The 20,202-nt window shown below is 38.3% G+C and overlaps 1 protein-coding gene across 12 annotated transcripts in view; it reads left to right on the forward strand.

The window, feature by feature from the left end:
* Positions 1 to 19,871, forward strand: part of LOC109098492 (fibroblast growth factor receptor 3) — a 41,798-nt gene extending 21,927 nt beyond the window's left edge. For 4 of the 12 annotated variants that reach the window (XM_042736627.1, XM_042736629.1, XM_042736636.1 and 1 more), the window contains exons 6-18: positions 4,303 to 4,426; positions 4,518 to 4,708; positions 7,350 to 7,494; positions 8,892 to 9,073; positions 10,160 to 10,305; positions 10,388 to 10,509; positions 11,011 to 11,121; positions 11,207 to 11,397; positions 11,587 to 11,709; positions 13,383 to 13,453; positions 15,286 to 15,423; positions 16,517 to 16,622; positions 16,709 to 19,871. In XM_042736627.1, coding sequence (XP_042592561.1) covers positions 4,303 to 4,426; positions 4,518 to 4,708; positions 7,350 to 7,494; positions 8,892 to 9,073; positions 10,160 to 10,305; positions 10,388 to 10,509; positions 11,011 to 11,121; positions 11,207 to 11,397; positions 11,587 to 11,709; positions 13,383 to 13,453; positions 15,286 to 15,423; positions 16,517 to 16,622; positions 16,709 to 16,876 — 1,818 coding nt within the window. In that variant the 3' untranslated portion in view covers positions 16,877 to 19,871. Of the gene's footprint in view, positions 1 to 4,302; positions 4,427 to 4,517; positions 4,709 to 6,545; positions 6,691 to 7,349; positions 7,495 to 8,891; positions 9,074 to 10,156; positions 10,306 to 10,387; positions 10,510 to 11,010; positions 11,122 to 11,206; positions 11,398 to 11,586; positions 11,710 to 13,382; positions 13,454 to 15,285; positions 15,424 to 16,516; positions 16,623 to 16,708 lie in introns of all 12 variants that reach the window. The other 8 variants (XM_042736631.1, XM_042736633.1, XM_042736638.1 and 5 more) reach the window with 4 other exon arrangements.
* Positions 19,872 to 20,202: the final 331 nt, after the last annotated feature.

Here is a 20,202-nt window from a genome sequence, read left to right on the forward strand (position 1 = left end):
GTCAACAATTTTTTTCTAAATTAAACAGAATTTTAGGAGAAACACCTGAAAAAAATTCAACACTTAAAGCACAGCTGGAATCTTCTGAGTGACTTCTTTTTGCATATTTAGATTCTTTAACACATCACATTGCATTGACCTGTATGCATAGAATATAACCAGTGTCCTCTAAGAGAGACATTTAGAAACAAAACATTGACCTCTCCACCTCTCCATGGCCATAGTGTGACCGGCCTGCCCTTACAAACACACACACGTATACACACACCAGGGGTCCACACTGACCCAGGGTCATCCTTTATACCAGACCTGTCCTCTGCATCAGCACAGTCACTGTTGGCATAAAGATCTCTGACAGCATCATAATAGCTTTATTTAACACACACATACACAGGAGCTTGACAGCTCACCCTGAAGGTCTTCTGTCTCTATTAAGACCAAGGCTAAAAGTCACGGCTCTTATATTTATGCAAAAAGATGTGTGACCCCCTTGTGTGTGTGGATATGACAGGCCTGATGGCTTGATAACGCACTCAACGATGTGTTAAAATGCAGAGCATTATGCGAAATTAAACATGAGAGATCAGCGTATTGCATTGCAAGGGGAACAATAATGCTGTGATTATGTTTCTGTTGGCACTGGAACCAGTTGTAAGTTAGACTAACTCTCTGGCCGACGGTCAGGGCACGTTAATTGCTGACTAAATGCGGTAAGATTGCCGAATCAGTTTTAAATGCTAGAAAATGAGTCACACTTGCTGTACTCTCATTGTTTGAAACGATGCATGGCTTTGTTTAGACAGTTGACTTTCCCACAGCTTTCCCCACACACATTAACACAAACACACACATACAAACAGACACAGATTTCTGTGCCTGACTGGCAGGGTTCTAAGGTCAAAGGTTAACTCTTTATTGAGTCATCAGAAGGGGGAGGTTCCGAGAGGGTGTTGTTGTGGCGATTTAGAGACCTCGATTGGCAGGGGGAGGCGTGGCTTTTGTCATGCTCACATATGGCAGCCGAAGTCGCATTGTTAGAATGCTAATCTGTGGCACTGTGGGTTAGTCACACCTCACACACACATACACACTGATGTTTTGTAAAAACACTGCGTTTGAGTGTGTGTTTGCGAGCAGCTCGCAACATATTCAACAGCTCAATTGACGAGCAAGCTGAAGAAAGGCTGTTACGTCCTCCGAGAGATGACTCAATTTCAGTCGCACTGCTCTGTGGGACAATTCTACATGCTTGGAGCGTCAGTGAATCTCTAATCTACCGACAAATTTGACTTTTGTCTGAAGGCCACAGTAGAGTATGTCTTTATTAACTGCTTAGGTGTAATTTATTACTCATTTACATGTAAAAATATGTTTAAAGGTCAAGTGTTTAATGTTTTTTGCTGTTTAACATAAGGCTAGTCCACTTTGCAGCTTATTTCCAATAAAGCCTTTTGGGCATTTGTGGGCAATAGCGTAGCAGTATATGAAGTACCGTTTACACAGAAGTATGCTAAGAAGTAAACTAAGCAGATTTCTGTTGGTCGGCGCTGCCAATTTGCTTAATCATCTTGAATCCAATCTGAAATCTACATAGGAAAATTTTTTACCTTAATGCATAAATTCCAGTCATGTGGATTCTTATTGAAATGACTGCATTTCCTTCTGACTGACATAACAACAAATGACCAGTTGTAGTTTAGTGTGCGTTTATATGACATAGTTGATACCACAATGATAGACTGGTGTGGAAAAAGTAATAAATGCAGATTATTTTACATATAAAACTCTGCATATCTAGAAAACTGGCACAAACAAAACTCTCAACCAACATTTATTTTTTTTTTTTTTTTTTTTTTGTGAAACCTGTGAAACTGAAATTCAGTTTTCTGCCACTAGTGACCACTAAATACACGTCACGTGGTAATAGTTATCTTTATCAATATGAACTGAGAAGACTTTCAAATTAGGGTGTGTATGATTATGGGCCATCTGTACAGTATCGATGGCTTGTTTTAATGGTGAAACAGGGTGTTTCCAGAGAGACTACTGTACTACTTTCCATTGAGAAAGAGAAAAAAGAAACAGTTTTGTCATTTTAATGACTAGCCCTGGGGTCAGTTGTTTTTGCTTCCTGTCTCTGTGGGTCAAATTAAACAGCACCACTATTGGAACGAGCTCGCACCGTTTTGACACAACCATAAATCCTGAACAAACACACATACTCAAGTACTCAAGAGAGACCTGCGCTTCTTGGCACCCCCTGAGCCCCTTTACTCATGATATCCTCTGCAGTTCACAATTCAGCCGAATATCCACCGCACTGGTCTTACCTCCTAACCCCAGTCTGACATCAGAGTTAAAGAGGCTTAATATGTTAACAGCGTAATGCCGGGAGGAATTTGAGCAGTGCTTTTCGACTGATTATCAGACCTCTGCTTGGGTCTTTCTTCTGCTGTTTTTCTCTCTGAATCAGTGGGGTCCAGCACGCCATTGCAACACTTTTCAGCTCTTATCTTTTGATGAAGGATGGGATAAATGTACTAACTCTCTCCTCCCATTCCCTCTGGATAAAGTGCTTGGGTAGATTGAGGAACAGCTGAGAATTCTTCACAGCATTTCTTTTCAGCAGACACACTGAGATAAATGTTGTACACACACACACACACACACACACACACACACACACACACATAGTGTCAAGTAAGATAGGGTCCTAAATTTACTCTCTCTCTCTCTTACAGTCTCACTGCACATGACATTTAATACTTTTGGGAAGTTAACAAGGCGAATCTAGGATTTCACTGAAAGGAGAGCTTGAGTTTAGGGAGCTGAGTTGATGTATAGCTCAGAGTAATATTTATTTCCTTTAAGTCTATAAAAATAAATAAATAACATAATTAAAAAAATTAACATAATTAAAAAAATAATTATAATTTATAAAAATATTTAATTAAACAATAATATAATATAATATAATATAATATAATATAATATAATATAATATAATATAATATAATATAATTATTCTATAACTATTCTGAAAAGCATTTGGCTAGTTTTATTTATTTTTATGTAGTCTCTATGACCCTTTATTGGTTGAGAGACTACTACAATATTTGTACTTTTAAAAAAGTCTCTATGCAGGATTATTTAGAATGAACTACTTAGCATAAAGGTGTTTAAAAGAAATGATCACTAGATCACAGGGCAATACAATACAATTTCCCTCACACATTTACATTAATTTGAACCTAAAATCTTGATTTTAAAAAGTCAATGGAAACATTAAATGTCAGCTACTTCCGTACAGACATTCACTCGCACACATTTCTCATACAGTGCACCGTGTCAATCAGCAAACACCGAAGCCTCACTGAGTGAGAGCGAGCCAGCGAGAGCAGCCCGTGAGAAGGTGAGGATCTCAAAGACAAGGGGGAGGAGGAGGAGTGCGGGGGGCACAGGCGCCCTTGCCAACTTTCTTAGGCATGTGTGTTTGTCTATGTGCATGTTGCCCGCTCAGGCAGTGTTACCATGCAACTGTTCAAACAGCCCATAATATTTACACAGTTACATTTTTTTCCACTCAGACCTTCGAAGTACGTAGAGGAGGAATGAGAGAGAGACAGAGCACAACAGAAACAAAAAGAAGCAGAGAGAGAGAGACATATATGCAATTAGAGTGTGCTCTATGAATGAATGGATGGTTATGTGTGTATGTGCCAGTGTGTGTGTGTGTGTGTGTGTGTGTGTGTGTGTGTGTGTGTGTGTGTAGGAGGTGAAGGGTTTGTGTAAACAAAAGGGCTTTTTGACTTTTTTTAACTTTCTGACCAATTAGCATACTTTCCCTGTCTGGTGATGTTAAAGGTATTAAAAAATAAACCTTTAAATAAATAAGTGTGTTATTATTTTCACGTCCTTGTGTTGTTCTCTGTATGCTTTTTCCATTTTATTTATCTATCCGTCTGTCTATCTGTCTTTTAAACAAACCAATGTATAGCACACTTTCAAAGACAGTCTTGACAAACTCTCTTCTAGTTAAAAAATTCCAGTATATGGATTTCAATTCATTTCAATTCTGTTTGCTTATATTCAAATTTTCCTGTTTGGAAACTTAATTCAAATTAAATTCAGATTTATCAGCACGGTGGATCACAGTCATAACATTGTACAGACACAGAATTTAGCACCTGCTTTTCTTCAGCTAACAGAAAAACCTCAGGAAGGATTCAAGTGGACCTTTTATGTAATACTTCATGAATAAAATGTCTCTGTCTCTGTCTCTATCATCCTCTCTCTCTCTAGTTGAGGCATCAGCAGTGGAGTCTGGTCATGGAGAGTGCCGTTCCATCTGACCGGGGAAACTACACATGTGTGGTGCAAAACAAATACGGGACTATCAAACACACTTACCAACTCGATGTGCTGGGTATGAACATGCAACCCACACACATTCAAACTTTAAACCACTTACCTTCATCGCTGACTGCCCTCCGTCTCTCCATCTCTCTTCCAATCAGAGCGCTCTCCTCACCGGCCCATCCTACAGGCGGGACTCCCGGCCAATCAGACAGTGGTGGTGGGCAGTGATGTCGAGTTCCAGTGTAAGGTGTATAGTGATGCTCAGCCACACATCCAGTGGCTCAAACACATCGAGGTGAATGGAAGCCAGTATGGGCCCAATGGCGTCCCCTATGTCCACATTCTTAAGGTACAGTACCAGAAGAATGCATGAATGAACCACTTTTAAGAGGATAATTCAAACTTAGTTTTTTCAAAAAACTTTTAGTATGCCTTTTTATTAATATTACGGTACTTATGATTTGTTACAATGACAATGATTTCAATTTTGGGGGGTTTTTTTCTTGAAACTTTTATTATGAAAACATTTTTAGCTTTTGCTTGTTAGAATTGTCCATCATAGATGTTGAAGGCATGTTTTGAAATGTGTCCAAGTGCAGCTTAAATTAAACCACATATTAAGTCTCATGTGAGTTTTGAGTGACTCTTGGGGCACCTCCCTCGACTCCTAATCCCACCCATGTTAGCATCTCACTATAGACTCTGCAACTGGAGAATTAGGGGTCTCTCGCTCTCTTTTTCCTCTCAGAGGAGTGAGAGAGGAGGCAGACATCTGTTTTAGGCTAAGCTAACCGCCGCGGTGGCGTCGCGCAGGGAGACAGCCATTAGCTGCGCTGCCCCACTCACTCTTCAGAGGAGAAGGAGGGAGGGAACAAGGGAAGAGGCTCCCGAAAAAGCCATGGAAAAAATGAGTGCGGGAAGCGAGGGAAGGGCCAAGTCAGCAGGCAGAGGAGGGGAGTGCGTCGGCTGGCCAGACCGCCACGCTATTTTAGACTCCCACATAATTGAAACAGTATTTTACTGGGAGCCGCGCACCGGCTTTTCCCTTCCCCGCAGTCTCATCTGTGCACCCTCGAAAGCCTTCCCCAGCCCTCCCAGACCGAGAGTGCTGAGCGACAGATCATGTGTGGCGCAACGCCTGTGATCAAGGGAAAGAACGGAAACTGAGAATAAAGCAAATGAAGCGTCTGAAAGAAACACAGAAGCAGATATGTGTGGGACTGAAGATGATATTTGAGCATGTATTTATAACATAGTGACATCAGAGCGATGTCCTAGCAGTTAGCATGTTGAGCTGTGGCGCCAGTACAGGTGGAATCAGTTTGAATCCAGCTCGCAACATTTCCCAAGCTCGTTCCTATTCTTATCCCGTTATTTTCAGTTTTTAAATAAAGAGTTCTTGAGGCTCAGTGGTTGAGCACTGTGTTAGCAGCGCAAAAGGTTGTGGGTTCAATTCCCAGGGAACACGTTAGGTAAAAAATGTTAGCCTGAATGCACTGTAAGTCACTTTAAGTTTGCATCCACTGAGAGTGTTGTGTATTTGCATGCACTGTCTGTGTTGGTTTAGTTACCTGATTATAATGAATTATGCAAATCTGTTAACAGCACAACATTTTGCTGCTTTCATTCGTTGATAATAGAGTAACATTAATTGCTCTACGTTTTGTGAATAAACTACAATCTATAAGAAGCCAAAATTAGAAGGAAGATTCATCCAAAATTAGAAGTTCATTTAAATTTTAATGATGTGCAGTGATAAATGCCATTCAGAAACAAATTCAGTTTCGGTTCGGTTGAGTTTGTGCATTTGAATTGAGTTAGAAAACAGGAATTCCAATTGAAATTTGAATTTGACTTTAAGGAAGTAGATTTTTTTTTTAATTGAACATAAATAATTAAAAAACTTATTTTTTGTTTTTTTTAAAGGTCAATGTATTTAGTACATTTTATTTTAAGTCTTTTAAGTTCAAATTCAAGTACTGTTCAAGATAATGCCTGGTTAAACTGGATTTTGGGAGGTTACTAGGTACTAAAGTGGCGCAACTGTTTTGTGAATTTGCCCCTAAGTGTATCAGCATCTTAAAAAGTGGTAGAACAAGCTGCGGGAACATTTTAAATCATTAAGTGTTTATTCATGTGTGAACGTGTTCGCCTCTGACTAAGTGTGTGTGTGTGTGTCTCTGCAGAGTTTTGTCAGTAAGGTAAAAGAGGCCCACGATATGCTGACTCTGTATAATGTGTCAGAAAAAGAGGCAGGCCAGTACTGGTGCAGAGCCCACAACTTTGTAGGCATGTCAGAGAATACGTTTTGGCTCATGGTGTCCCAGCCAGGTAAAAATCTCTCTCCAAACAGCTGATGTCAGTCAAGACTCTGGTGGCGTAGAATCAAACTCCCCTAAACTCTCTCCGTTTCTCCCTGCTCTTCTTGTCCCTTTTTCACACAATAAATAAGGTGACCTGATTCAAGGACTTGTTATGTAAGGCGAGTGTGTGTCTGCTTCATTTAAATGCTCGCTGCTTCTTCTTCCCCAATCAATGCAACAAGAGCATGTTTAATAGGAGTCGAGACTGTGCCACATGTACTTTCTTATTGATTTTCTCCTGCACTACACACAGCTCTCTCGAGTATTGGGACACACACTTCTACATAAATAGGTGTCAGTTTCTAGTATCTAGTGAGAGGTTACAGTACATTATGCTTTAAGCTGGTAGTATTCTTCCCCGCTCTTTTTCTTTGCACCTCAAGCAGATCTGGATGAAAACTAACGTGACCTGCTGCTGCTGATGGGGCGTTGAATTTTCCACCAGGGTTTGGGGTTTTACTTTGCTTCTAGGTCATCTCTTCATATGCAGGATTGTGGGATTTCTGGGTTAATGGTGATGGGTTAACTCTCATTCAGATCTTCCTCCCGGTGTTGGGTCTGCTCTTTTCCCAAGGGTTGTGGTTTACGCATCTGTCTTTCTCTCTTTATCTCTTCCTGCTTTTCCAGACTGCGGGGATAAATACTACGGATAAAGAACTGGAGATTCTCTACCTGACCAATGTGTCTTTTGAGGATGCGGGGCAATACACTTGTCTGGCAGGGAACTCGATTGGCTATAACCATCACTCTGCCTGGCTTACAGTGTTACCAGGTATACCAGTCTCACTTTCTGGGGTTTCTCTTCACCTTTCCTTCCCATGTCTGCACACTTCCTATTTTCTCTGTTGTCCTTGAATGTTCATAGTTTTGCAGTTAAAATGTTTTTGAATTGTTTTCAATGATATTCTCTATGGAGCTTACTCATAGTTTTTATTCACGTCAAATTAAATATGCCACCCCGACTAAAGTCCTCTGAAAAACAACCCGGTAGTTTGTAATTGTTTTCAGATTTAAACATGACATATGCAGAGAAAAAAGACGGATGATGGGTTTTTCTCGTAGGCTGTTTCCACTCGATAACACACGCGCTCGTGATTAAAGTGCTTGTCGTGTTTACTGGAGTATTTACTGATGGCACACAGTCCCAGTATCTGGGAGGCCCGATTCATTAATTCTTACATCCTCTGCGCTCATCCTGTTATCCTGCTCTCCGTTCTGCTGCTGTAATTAAAATCGCTCGTCTCGTGTAGAGCCACTGAACTCTATCTGTGGGGCTCATCACACAAGTGCCAAATAAGCCTCCCGGAGAGAGGGGCATTATGGGATGTTTGTACCTGCATGGGGGCGCGATAGCATGTTAATTAGTTTGTAAGGTGGCTGTAAATTAACTGTAGGCTTTCTGCTTTATAACTTTGAACAAAACAATAACATGATCTCTAATCTAACCATTAGTGGGGCTTATTTCTAAAGTCTCGAGGCTGTAGTTAGTAGCCAATTTAAGTTGGGTTTCATGTTTTATTCAAGTTGATAAACTGAATTTTGTGGTTATGTGTATTAGAAATAAACTGGGTCCAAAATGAACCTTTTGCCACACAGGTGGATGAAGTGACCTGAAAATATTTCTAATCGCCCCTCAGCAGATTTTGTTCCTCTAATTTTATATTTAGTCACATTTAGTTCTAGAGACTTTTAGGCAGATTTTGCACTAAGGAAAAGTTGTTTGAAGATGGTTTGTATGTCTTTGAATCATTTGTGTTGCAATTCACTTTGATTTATGCTACATATTATGTTGCAGTCCCCAGTAAAAATTTAGTTATTTTCCTACCAAAGCAAAGCTCATCAAATTTTACTCGCATTTGGCACTTGTTAAACCCTCGAACCCTGACAATAGACAACACTAATAGAAAAGTGAGCCATTTTAAAACATTTTAATTCATCGTTGTGTCTGAAATTCACATATTTCTGAGCAGGTACTTCTTTTAAATAAGAACTTAATTCGCAGCCGTTTAGAAAGTATGTTGTAAATAGGATGGTGTGTTGTATGAATGTTATTCAGACGTACTACCATTCACAACAGTCATTGTTTCATCTATAGAGCAATACATTGGTACATTTGTTTCATAATGTCATCACCGCATGTCTAATCTGTGTTCTTGTGCTCTGTGTCAGCGGTAGAGATGAAGAGAGAGGATGACTATGCGGACATCCTCATCTACGTGACAGGCTGTGTGCTCTTCATCCTCACCATGGTCATCATTATCCTCTGCCGTATGCGGATGAACACGCAGAAGACTCTCCCCACACCACCCGTTCAAAAACTGTCCAAATTCCCCCTCAAGAGACAGGTAACAGAAAGTAGATACAAGATTTGATCAGCTTATTTCCTATCTCCTTTCTCTCTTTAACGTATAGCTGTTGTAGTATGTCTTTGGGCTATTGGTGTCTATGAAGACATACTGTGTGGATGTCCTAGAGGGATATTCATGCTCTCCTGGAATCTTCCTGTGTTTATATCATGTTTCTCTCTTGGTGAAACTCGCTCTCTCTCATTTGTTTTAAACATTTGAAATCGTAGCAGCTGCAGCTGACACACACTGTCTCTCTAATCTCTGTCGCTCTCTCAATCTTTTCTTCTTTTTCCCTCAAGTTATTTCCAGCAATCAAAGCCTGACAATGTCACACTGGAATCAACGCAAGCTACATAATCACATTTCAGTGTTTTTTTTTTTTCTTTCATTCAAATAGTGTGTGTGTGTGTAGGTGTGTATTTTGAGCTAGTTCTGATTTTAGAAAATATTGAGATATCATTGTCAGACAGTTTGATCCTCCTACTGCTGACATACTTTCTCAGTGTCTCATGAAAGTCTACACAGATTTGCATTTCCTAAAGCTTGCAACGAACTAAAAGAATAGTGCTCAAGTTAAGGCAAACATGTCGTTGTCATGACTTTCAGCGCATGTTGTGTGTTGATTCTTGTGCAAAGACAGTTATGGATGGCTAAAAAGATGCAAATCAGTGCTGGAGAGAAACCACAGTTTGGAATGAAAATATTACATTATGATGATGCCATTGATGGAAGAAAGAAAAAAAAAGAGAGCCAGTTGAGCTGGTGGCTCCCAAGCACCTTTTTAGATACAAGACAACAGCAAAACTCTAGATCATAGCTATGTGTGCATGGCAGCACTGAAATGTTGCTTCATACAGTCTTCTGTGGTCCATTATGTGGAGATCTGACAGCTACAAACCTTTCTCTCTCAGAAGCGCTCCTCTGAGGAACAGACACCATGTTTCTGTCTGCAACACACAACACTTCAGAGTAGATTATATTCTTAAAATAGACATCTTGATCCTTCCTCTCTCTGTCTCGCTCTTATTTTCGCGGTCTTATTATCTTTCAGGGACAATAACATGCTGTTTTTATTCTTTACCCAAGCAGGTGTCCTTGGAATCTAACTCTTCCATGAATTCAAACACCCCGTTGGTCCGGATCGCCCGCCTGTCATCCAGCGATGGGTCCATGCTGCCCAACGTTTCTGAACTTGAACTGCCCTCTGACCCCAAGTGGGAGTTTCCACGTACTAAGTGAGTTACAAGCTGAAGTGAACATCAAATGGCCATAATATTTGTGAGTTTTGTCCCTTGCTGATTGATGATTCTGTTGCAGACTAACGCTGGGAAAACCGTTGGGAGAGGGTTGCTTTGGGCAGGTAGTGATGGCTGAAGCCATTGGGATTGACAAAGAGAAACCCAACAAACCTCTCACTGTTGCTGTCAAGATGCTCAAAGGTGAGTGTATCTTGATAGTACTGTTTTTACTGAATGTACTGAATGTCAAAAAACATAAAAGAAACATCAGTCTCAGTGCACAAAAAATGTCATAAATACTGTGTGTGCTTAACTGTAATTAAATAATAAATACTAATATACTAATAATATATCCCACCATTCAAAATGTTGGGGTCAGTAACATTTTTCTGAAAAAGATTTTTATTTCACATAAATTCTGTTCTTTTGAATTTTCTATTCATTAGATAATCAGATTTTTTTTTTTTTTTAAACAAAATCCACAAAAATATTAAGCAGCACAGCTGTTTTCAACATGAATAATAATAAGAAATGTTACTGGATCACCAAATCAGTAAATTAGAATGTTTTTTGAAGGATCATTTGGCACAAAAGAATGGAGAAAATTCGAGCTTTGCCATCACAGCAATAAATCACATTTGAAAATATATTTCAACTTAAAACAGTTCTTATAAATTGTAATAATATTTTGCTGTTTTCTAGATGATGGCACAGATAAGGACCTCTCAGATCTTGTCTCTGAAATGGAGATGATGAAGATGATTGGAAAACACAAGAACATCATCAACTTGCTGGGAGCATGCACACAAGATGGTCAGTATGCAGTATCCAGGCTTTTTTTTCCCAGTATGTTTAGCTTTTGTCAGTGACTGAATTGTTTCTGACTGTGTTCACGCAGGTCCTCTGTATGTGCTGGTGGAGTATGCCTCTAAAGGAAATCTTAGGGAATACTTGCGGGCGAGAAGGCCTCCTGGGATGGACTACTCGTTTGACACTTGTAAAATCCCAAATGAAACTCTGACATTTAAAGATCTGGTGTCCTGCGCCTATCAGGTCGCCAGGGGCATGGAGTACCTGGCCTCGAAGAAGGTAACGCATCTACTTATCTCAGTTTGTAAACTTTTTAAAATAGAAATAATTTAATATGCTTGAATTGTTTATGAAGTTTATAAATGCTGTCTACGGATGGCAGTTATTATTTTCCAGATGTGTACATCATAGTGTGTATTTATCAGACTTGAGCATAAAAGATGGCCCTCTTTCTGTTTGTGTTGCCAGTGTATCCATAGGGATCTTGCGGCCCGGAATGTTCTGGTAACCGAGGACAACGTGATGAAGATTGCAGACTTCGGCCTGGCTAGAGATGTGCACAACATTGACTACTACAAGAAGACCACCAACGTAAGTTGACACTATTATCAATCTCAGAATGCTTGAAGGATAGCGCTCTTGGGTGGCACTGGATTGAAACACAGCGGATGTGGTTACGCACTGTATTTCAAATGTCAAGCCTGCAGGTGTTGTATTTTGTGTGCACTTAGTTTAGGAACTTTTGAAGGTGCGTTTATGATCAACTTGTCATAAATGAATGAACTGTTGACTGAGGTCTGGAGTTGGTCATAAGAACGTGTGAGTGTTGGTGAGGACTGGGCAGTACTGAACACATCACAGTTTACCTGGCCTGCAGTACATTGTGAAATACAGTAGCTACTGGGAAGCAGCTAAAACTACAGTAGGGGTGCTGCTATGTAACTTCACTACATTTTCAGTAACATGACATTAGCTTAGCTGTGGAAAAAACACTTGTTTTCCATTAATTGTGATGAACTGGTTAAAAAAAAATGATTCACAGAGTCATTGGAATCAGCACCTTTTGTGTAGGTAGAACTCATTCTGAACTTATTTCTGTGTCTTTTTTTGTTGCAGAATATAAATTTGGGATTGAAAATAGTGACTTGGCTATTTTCAGTCATGTAATCTGAAAATTATAGGCAGTGCTTGCAAATTGTAGTCCATTACTGATTACAAATTACATAATAAAAATGAAAATGTAGTTAGTAACGTAATCTGTTAGATTACTCATTTTAGGTAATGTATTCTGACTACTGTTTGATTACTTTTTAGATTTTTATGTTAATTACTTTTATATTTTTGTCCAGACATTTGTCCAAATCAGTAATTAGTAAGTCATTGGATATGATGGAGATACAGTGTTTCACAGCTATATATCAGCAGTGTTAGTAACTTGCCTAATTATCCATCACATACAGTACATGGCCTAACTCATTGAGAGGTGCTTTTGTCCCCAATTTTAGAAGCATGGATCACCAATTTATTTACATGACATTTAAACGGCCATTCTATATTGTTAATATAGTCAAAGCTAAATGCTACTGAACACAGTAGGATTTTCAAGAAAATACATTTCAAAAGAGAAAAAAATAATAATTAGGGAGAGTCAATAAATTATAAATAATTTACTACCATTGTGTGAACAATATGTAATCATGTAATCCGTAAAAAAAAAAGTAACTGTAATCTGATAATGAGCATTTTAAAATATAATATAATATAATTACAGGTACTTAACTTTTGTAATGTGATTGCGTAATCCAGCACTGATTATAGGTTATAATTTAAATGAAATTGCTTATATGCCTTCAGTGTAGTTACATTTTTGTTAAAAACATGTAGTGTGCGTTCTCCTTTTTAAACAGTTGGTTTTACTGTAGTTGAAGTACCTTAAATATGTTTATAATAGCTTGTAGCCAGATCATCTTAGCTTCCCTAACACTGGTGCAGTAAACGGAATGTGTTTATTGGAACTGTTAGGTGTTGTGATGGCGGGTTTTAGATGTGGGGTGTAGCCGGTGAAGTATTTGGATATTGGATGGGACAGTTGGAGATTAGAGAGCACTGGAGAGCGGAACGATGTTGATGCGGGCTGCTGAAGTGTATTTGCATTAGACAGGACAGTAGGAGATTAAGCTGCAGGCCTGTTGATGTTCGTTGGGCATCTGTATGTCTTGCTGGGTCAGCACCACTGTTGTTCTGACTGATCTGTGTCTTTTCAGGGTCGTCTGCCCGTCAAATGGATGGCACCAGAAGCACTGTTTGACCGCGTCTACACGCACCAGAGCGATGTGTGAGTTTACATTGCCATGCATACCTCTTCTTTTTTACTCCATCACTTTATGCCATCTGTTCATAAAGTTCATCAAGCGGTAAAGGAATGCAAGTGAACACCATAACCCTGCAACGATAGCATCAAAGCCATCCAAGAGAGTGTGCCAGTGTTTCTTGCACTGGAATTCTCTGGCGATGTTCAGAGATGTGAAAAAAACATATTTGACCTAAGTTAAAAAGGCTGAGAGCGGTTAAATAAAACAAAGACAACACATCTTTCTGTTCTTTTTGCAGGCTGCACTCAACAATAAACATACAGCATGACTAGTGTAGTCTAATTCACAAAAAATTATGTAATGAATCAGCATAAATATGTTATTAAATAAATATAAATGTGTGTGTACATATATATTACAAAAATCTGAGTTTTATAGAAAACACTGGTGTTTGTGCATCTGGTCTATCGTTCAGAAATGTGGGAAAGTTATAATATTAAGGCTGCATTTACCTGAGCAAAAATGCAGTAGAAACATCAATATTGTCAAATATCATTACAGTTTAAAGTAAACGTTTTCAATTTAAATATATTATAAAATATAATTTATTCCTTTAATGCAAAGCTGAATTTTCAGCATAATTACTTCAGTCTTCAGTGTCACATGATCCTTCAGAAGTCATCATAATATGTTCATTTAGTAATAAAGATACATTTCTGACTGTTATCTATGTTATTATTTTTATCTTATCTTCTATTATTATCTATTATTATCAATGAAAACTTTTTTTCAGGAGTCTTTGATGAATGGAAAGTTCAGAACAACAGCATTTATTTATAATAGAAAGCTTCTGTAACATTATAGATGTCTTTGCTGTCACTTTTGATCAATTGAATGCATCCTTAAATAGATTAATAAATGTGTTCAATTAAAAAAAAAAAAAATCTCACTGACCCCAAGTTTTTGAACGGTAGTGTGTGTGTCTGTGTTTGCGCAGCAGGTTTTGATTAGTATGTTAGTATACTACACACTGTCTTTCAGTAGACCGAACACCCATTAATCAGACTCAGACTGGTACCCGGAGCTGCACTTTCTAATATGTCTAAATACTCTTTAATCACAGTTGGCCTGAGACAGCAGTAATAGAATAATATCATTTGCCTCTGCCTATAGGCTGTACTTATGCTATGATATATGAGCAGTGAGCCCTTCATTCACTCGATGTGCTCTGTATGTGTGTGAGTTTGTGTGAGCACCACGCTGATGGGCGTAAATGAGATTTGACTCCAACATAAAGCTAATGAACGGAGAGTGATATAATGACGAGCCAATTATTCAGCCCCCATAAGGCTTCTAACTGACTGTGTGTGTATGTGTGTTTGGCCGGGTAGCATTAGCTGGCTCATAGCTCCTGTTGTCTCTTAGCGTGGCTAATTTGATTAGCACTGCTCAGTGGTGGCGTGGGAGGAATGGGGCCAAAACAAAAGAGCCCTGAGTTAACAGAGCAGCTTGTGATAACACTCACCCACATACACATATGTGCGCACACACACTCACTCTAGTTTAATAGACTCACGTCTCATATCACCAACATACATTATAAGCCTCAGTGAGAACCAACAAAACTCCTCTCTCACATCTGCCAAGTATCTACACCCCAGAAAGAGACAGGCAGACAGACTGATAGTGAGAGTATTGTGACTCTACTATTTCAAACACAACCAGCATATATAGGCCTAACAAGTGTTTAGACACTTCATTTATCATTGAATTGGACTTATGTTTTGTACTGTAGTGTAAATGTGTGATTGTTGCCCCTTATTTGCTCTGAACTGTGACCTCTCTTGCATCTCAGGTGGTCTTACGGAGTGTTGCTGTGGGAGATTTTCACACTGGGCGGCTCACCGTATCCAGGTATCCCAGTGGAGGAGCTCTTTAAACTGCTGAAGGAGGGTCATCGGATGGACAAACCTGCAAACTGCACTCATGAACTGTACGCTTTTGGTCTTCTTTGCTTTTCATCTAGAAAACTCTTAAGACCTTCTTATTCTTCTCTTAAAATAAAGCTGTAAAATAGGGCTGAAAGAATAATACCATTATTAAATCACAAAAGCTACAATTTAATTAAATATAAAAAAGAGAAGAAACAAATAAATAAAACTCCACGGTTTAATGTTTCAAAATGAAGAAATTAAGGTAGCCAAAAATATTTAGTATTGTGTGTTGTTTATATAGTATATAGTATTGTGTGTGTGTGTGTATATATATTTACAGTACAATATATACAGAGAGAGAGAGAAAGAGAGAGCTCAAATACTCCTTTATTTTACAGTGAAATAGTATTATTACAATCGTAATTTTTTTTTTATGTTTATTTATTTATAATAGTAACATAAATTAACACACACACACACAAAAACATTTTTGGACAAATTGTGCAGCCCTACAAACAAGCGAACCTGAAGTCTAAAAAAAATGCATTTTATTTTTATCAGAAAAGTCACAATTCAATATTTGCTGCCTTCATGTCCTAATTACTGTACTTTATAATTACTACTTTGTAATTAATAAATGACAATCCAGACGTTCTACTTGAAAACTGTTCACATCCTCAAACTCAAAATGATGTTTATATGGCCTTTAATCTGTGTAATTTGAGTAATCAATAGATAAGCCCACAATAAAACAAGTAACATCTGCCTAAGCTAGTTTATTTAGCAGGAAATTAGTTATTTAACTGTATTGTTTATCGTTTACTTTCAGATTATTCTTGCATTATTACGAAATCAACAATAGTCATTTATAGGAATTAAACATAAAATATTACAAGATAAATGCTTAACTACATTTAACTGATGCTGGCGTCATTTAGATGTTTGTCCATGTGCTCTCGGAAAAGTCAGTTAACGAGTTATTAAAAGTAATTTTTACTTTTAAAAGCAGGCAAGACTGCTTTTTACAAGTCTGAATCTCACAGTTACAGTAATTCCAACATGACGTGGATGCACCTATTGCCCATCAATATAAAAATGTTATTTCTGGCACGTATTAAATGCATGTATTGTTTTGTGTTGTGATTTGTGCAGGTACATGATTATGCGGGAGTGTTGGCACGCTGTTCCTTCACAAAGACCCACGTTCAGACAGCTGGTGGAGGATCATGACAGGGTTCTTTCCATGACCTCCACTGATGTAAGAGCTCTTGTACAGCAAACCAAACACCTTAACTTTTATTAACCTGAACTCACCAATTCTGATGTGTGTGTTTCCTCCATCAGGAGTATCTGGACCTGTCGGTGCCGTTCGAACAGTATTCCCCTACCTGTCCAGACTCCAACAGCACCTGTTCCTCCAGTGACGACTCTGTGTTTGCTCACGACCCTTTACCTGACGAGCCCTGCCTCCCTAAACATCACCTCCATAGCAATGGGGTCATACGAACATAGGGACCCAGGACAGAAATGGTGGTTTGTGGGGACCTTCCGGTTCGCTGCACTGGACCAGCATGTGGCGGCAGTGCAGACCGGGCTCCTGGTACAGTGTGGATCTCATGAAACGCGCAACGAGAAGCTTCAGACTTCCAACTGTTCACAGATCTGAAGGACGGATTACACCCCTCTCCTTCAGCTCCTTTTCTTCCAAATCATTATTCAGCTTTTTGTCTATGAAAAGAGAATTCCTATTTTTATATTCGGCCAGTTTCATTTTTCCTTTGCGCAACGCATTCAGAAGGGTCAAACCATTCCGTGCCTACCAAAAAAAACAGACAAATTGCTGGACAGGAAATAAAAAGAACAGATCGAAACTGTGTTACAGCACAGTTCTGAAGCGACAGACAGAGTCGTCCTGTCACACATGGACAGGAAGTGTTTTTACAGCAATATCTGACTGGAGTGAGAATCAAACGCATGGCCAGTCTCTCCTCTCCACTCCTCACAAAGAACATCCTTTTTTAATAAGAAAAGAGAGAAAGGTCTCCTAGATGTGAGATTTAATTAGAAGATATATAACTGTGTGCTTTGTACTTATCTTAAAGTTTTTATTGTAAATATATAGATATAAATATGTATCATATTGCAGTCGGTAGCAGTGTACTTAAAAGAAAAAACTAAAGAAAAAAGAATGACATTTTAAAAGCAAGTGAGCATACACTGTTGAGATCATGTAAACATTTAATCTTAAAAAAGCAAAACAAAAGTTTTATTTGAATTAACATGTATATTTGTAAAGCTATTTATAGACTTAAGGTTTTTAAGGGGGTCTAAAATTATAGTCGGGTTTTGGTACTGTAAACAAAGGGTTTTTCTTTTCAATTTTGTAAGTTATTTACCACAGAAGTGCAAGATTTCAACCGGTGGGTTGTGTTTTATTTTTGCTTGTTTTCTTCCATTTCTTAGTTTACAGTGACAAGAATGTATGAGAAGCTAATTGGCGATATCAGCAGAGCAAAATGATGAAATTATGAATTCTAAACACGAAACATGTACGCCAGAAGTTGCTTTGCCTGTATCTCAGTATTGAATTTAATGATAAAAGGACCACAAGTGCTTCTGATCTTCATGAGGAAACTGCACCGCAGTGTATTTTTAACTCCAGTCAAATTCACACTTAAAGCACTTTTCATCATTTTTGTATATTTTAAAAAAATCTCAATATTTGGGCTTCCATGCACGACATCCGTTCACTACAGTATTTCAAAAAAACAGTGTTGGTTTTCTCTGATTATGAGCGCTGTGGTCTTTTCATCCAGCTCTATGATATGAAGGAGTGCTATGTGGGTAAAACCTACCATAGCATATAGATATATGGTGAAACCATGTTATGAGTGTGTCGCTCTTATTTGCTCTTTTGCTAATGAATATGTATAATAACATTTTGAGGTAATCCTCCGGGTGGGTATGTTTGCAAAGTGCCAAAATCTTTTTCTCTGCTCTGAGTTTTATGTTAATGAGTACAGAACCGTTATTGCTATTCAACTCTAGCGTGCATGGTTGTCAGATGAGTGTCTCTGGCCCTGCGAATCTAAGCGAAGCATTATGGGATAGCTTGGTCATGTCTCAGGGTGTCCTCAGACAATTGCATTCAAGCAGAAAGCTGGCAATAATATATAATGGGGGGAAAAGAGGATGATTCGCTTGCTGCTAAACTACGAAAACTGTAGATTTGATAGGAGGTGACTGTACAGGTGCCGAGTGAAGCAGTCGCTCCCTCCTCCTGCAAACCATTGAATTTTTGTACTTGTCAAGTGCCTGGGAGGGAGTTGAGTGGCTGAATATTGCGACGAATGGTTTGAATGTACAGCCACATCAAGAAAAGATATAAGCAGGGTGTTTCTTCGAAAGAGAAATGAGTAAATATGTGTAAGGCATTTCGTTACCTTAATTCTCAGATTGGGTTCTTAAAGATACAGATGACGTTGTTCTGTAATTTCTTCTTCCAGCTAAGGGACATCATGTTCTGTTGGATACAGTGTTTTGAGTGTTTGTGTGTGGAGTTATTCGTTTATTGTTTGGTGGTGTGGGATGGCAGGGCAAGCGATCACTCTCAGCTTGGGTTTTTTTTTTGTTTTTGTTTTTTTGTACAACCTGTAACCTCTGGCTCACCTCCGCATCCAAAGCTCTACTACTGACAGCCCTTTTGCATTGTTTCAAACATATCAAACAATGTTGCTGGTCCTTCTCCCTCCTTGTCACAAACCCACATTATTTATTTCCTTGTATTTATGTTTTGTTTTGTTTTGTTTTTCTTCATCCGCTTGCTTCCATGACCTTCTCTTATTCAAAAGGACAGCATTCCTTCATGCTTGTGTTTTGGGATGGAGGTAGAGCCGAGATGCGTTTAGGGGTTGAAGAAAATTTTCTTAAATGTTTACAATTAACATCCAGACAGTTTCAAAAGACAAAGTGTTTCCCAGCACTTTTGAAGTGGCTGGATGTTGAGCAATACTGGTCTGATGTCGACACTCTTTCATTTTACGCATTTGTTATTTTCCTCTTAAGCTCTATTTGATAGTGCCATTCAGCTCTTATTAGAATTAAGATATTAAATTAAGTTATAGATTTAAATTTACAAATGAATAGATTTTATATAGGTGTGTTTTTCTTTTGTTTTGTTTAATAGGGATGAAAGCTTCTTTACGGTATTTTCTTACAGAAGAATTGCATTGCATTCCAGGTAGATTTCTTTCTTTATGCGGTGAGGTAACACGTTTGCAGAATCAAAGGCTTTCAGCTTCTGCATCCCTCTCTGTTTAACAAAAGAATGGAATAGTTGACTAACAGTGTTTTATGTTATTTTTCCATATCTCTGTATCTGTGGAACATTCCGTTCTGTTTCAGTTGTGCCCCTTCCGAGCTGTTAAACCCCTTTACACTATTAGTCTGTGCCTGACGGAATTATGCTGTCAATCAAAACCTTTTCAATAAACACAACAAAACCAGTGCTCGCTTGTCACATTCTTTTTAAATCAATACTGGCCACACTCAGTATTTCAGGTTTATTTAGCCAATAATTATTAAGATTGGGAAAGAATTTGATAAGGATATCTTGCATTGAAATACAATGAAAGAAAGTAAATTTTAAAAAAATAAAATAAAATTCATTAAACTAAGGAACACCTAATTAGTTTAATACAAGAACAAAATAAGTTTAATTTTTCTAACCAACTTAAATATAAGTTCCTATGTCATAGTTGCATGTATGCTAAAGACAATCTTATTTATTGTGTATATATATATATATATTTATATATATATATATATATATATATATA

The sequence above is a fragment of the Cyprinus carpio genome, chromosome B13, assembly GCF_018340385.1.
Source record: "Cyprinus carpio isolate SPL01 chromosome B13, ASM1834038v1, whole genome shotgun sequence".
In the NCBI taxonomy this organism is placed as follows: Eukaryota; Metazoa; Chordata; class Actinopteri; order Cypriniformes; family Cyprinidae; genus Cyprinus; species Cyprinus carpio.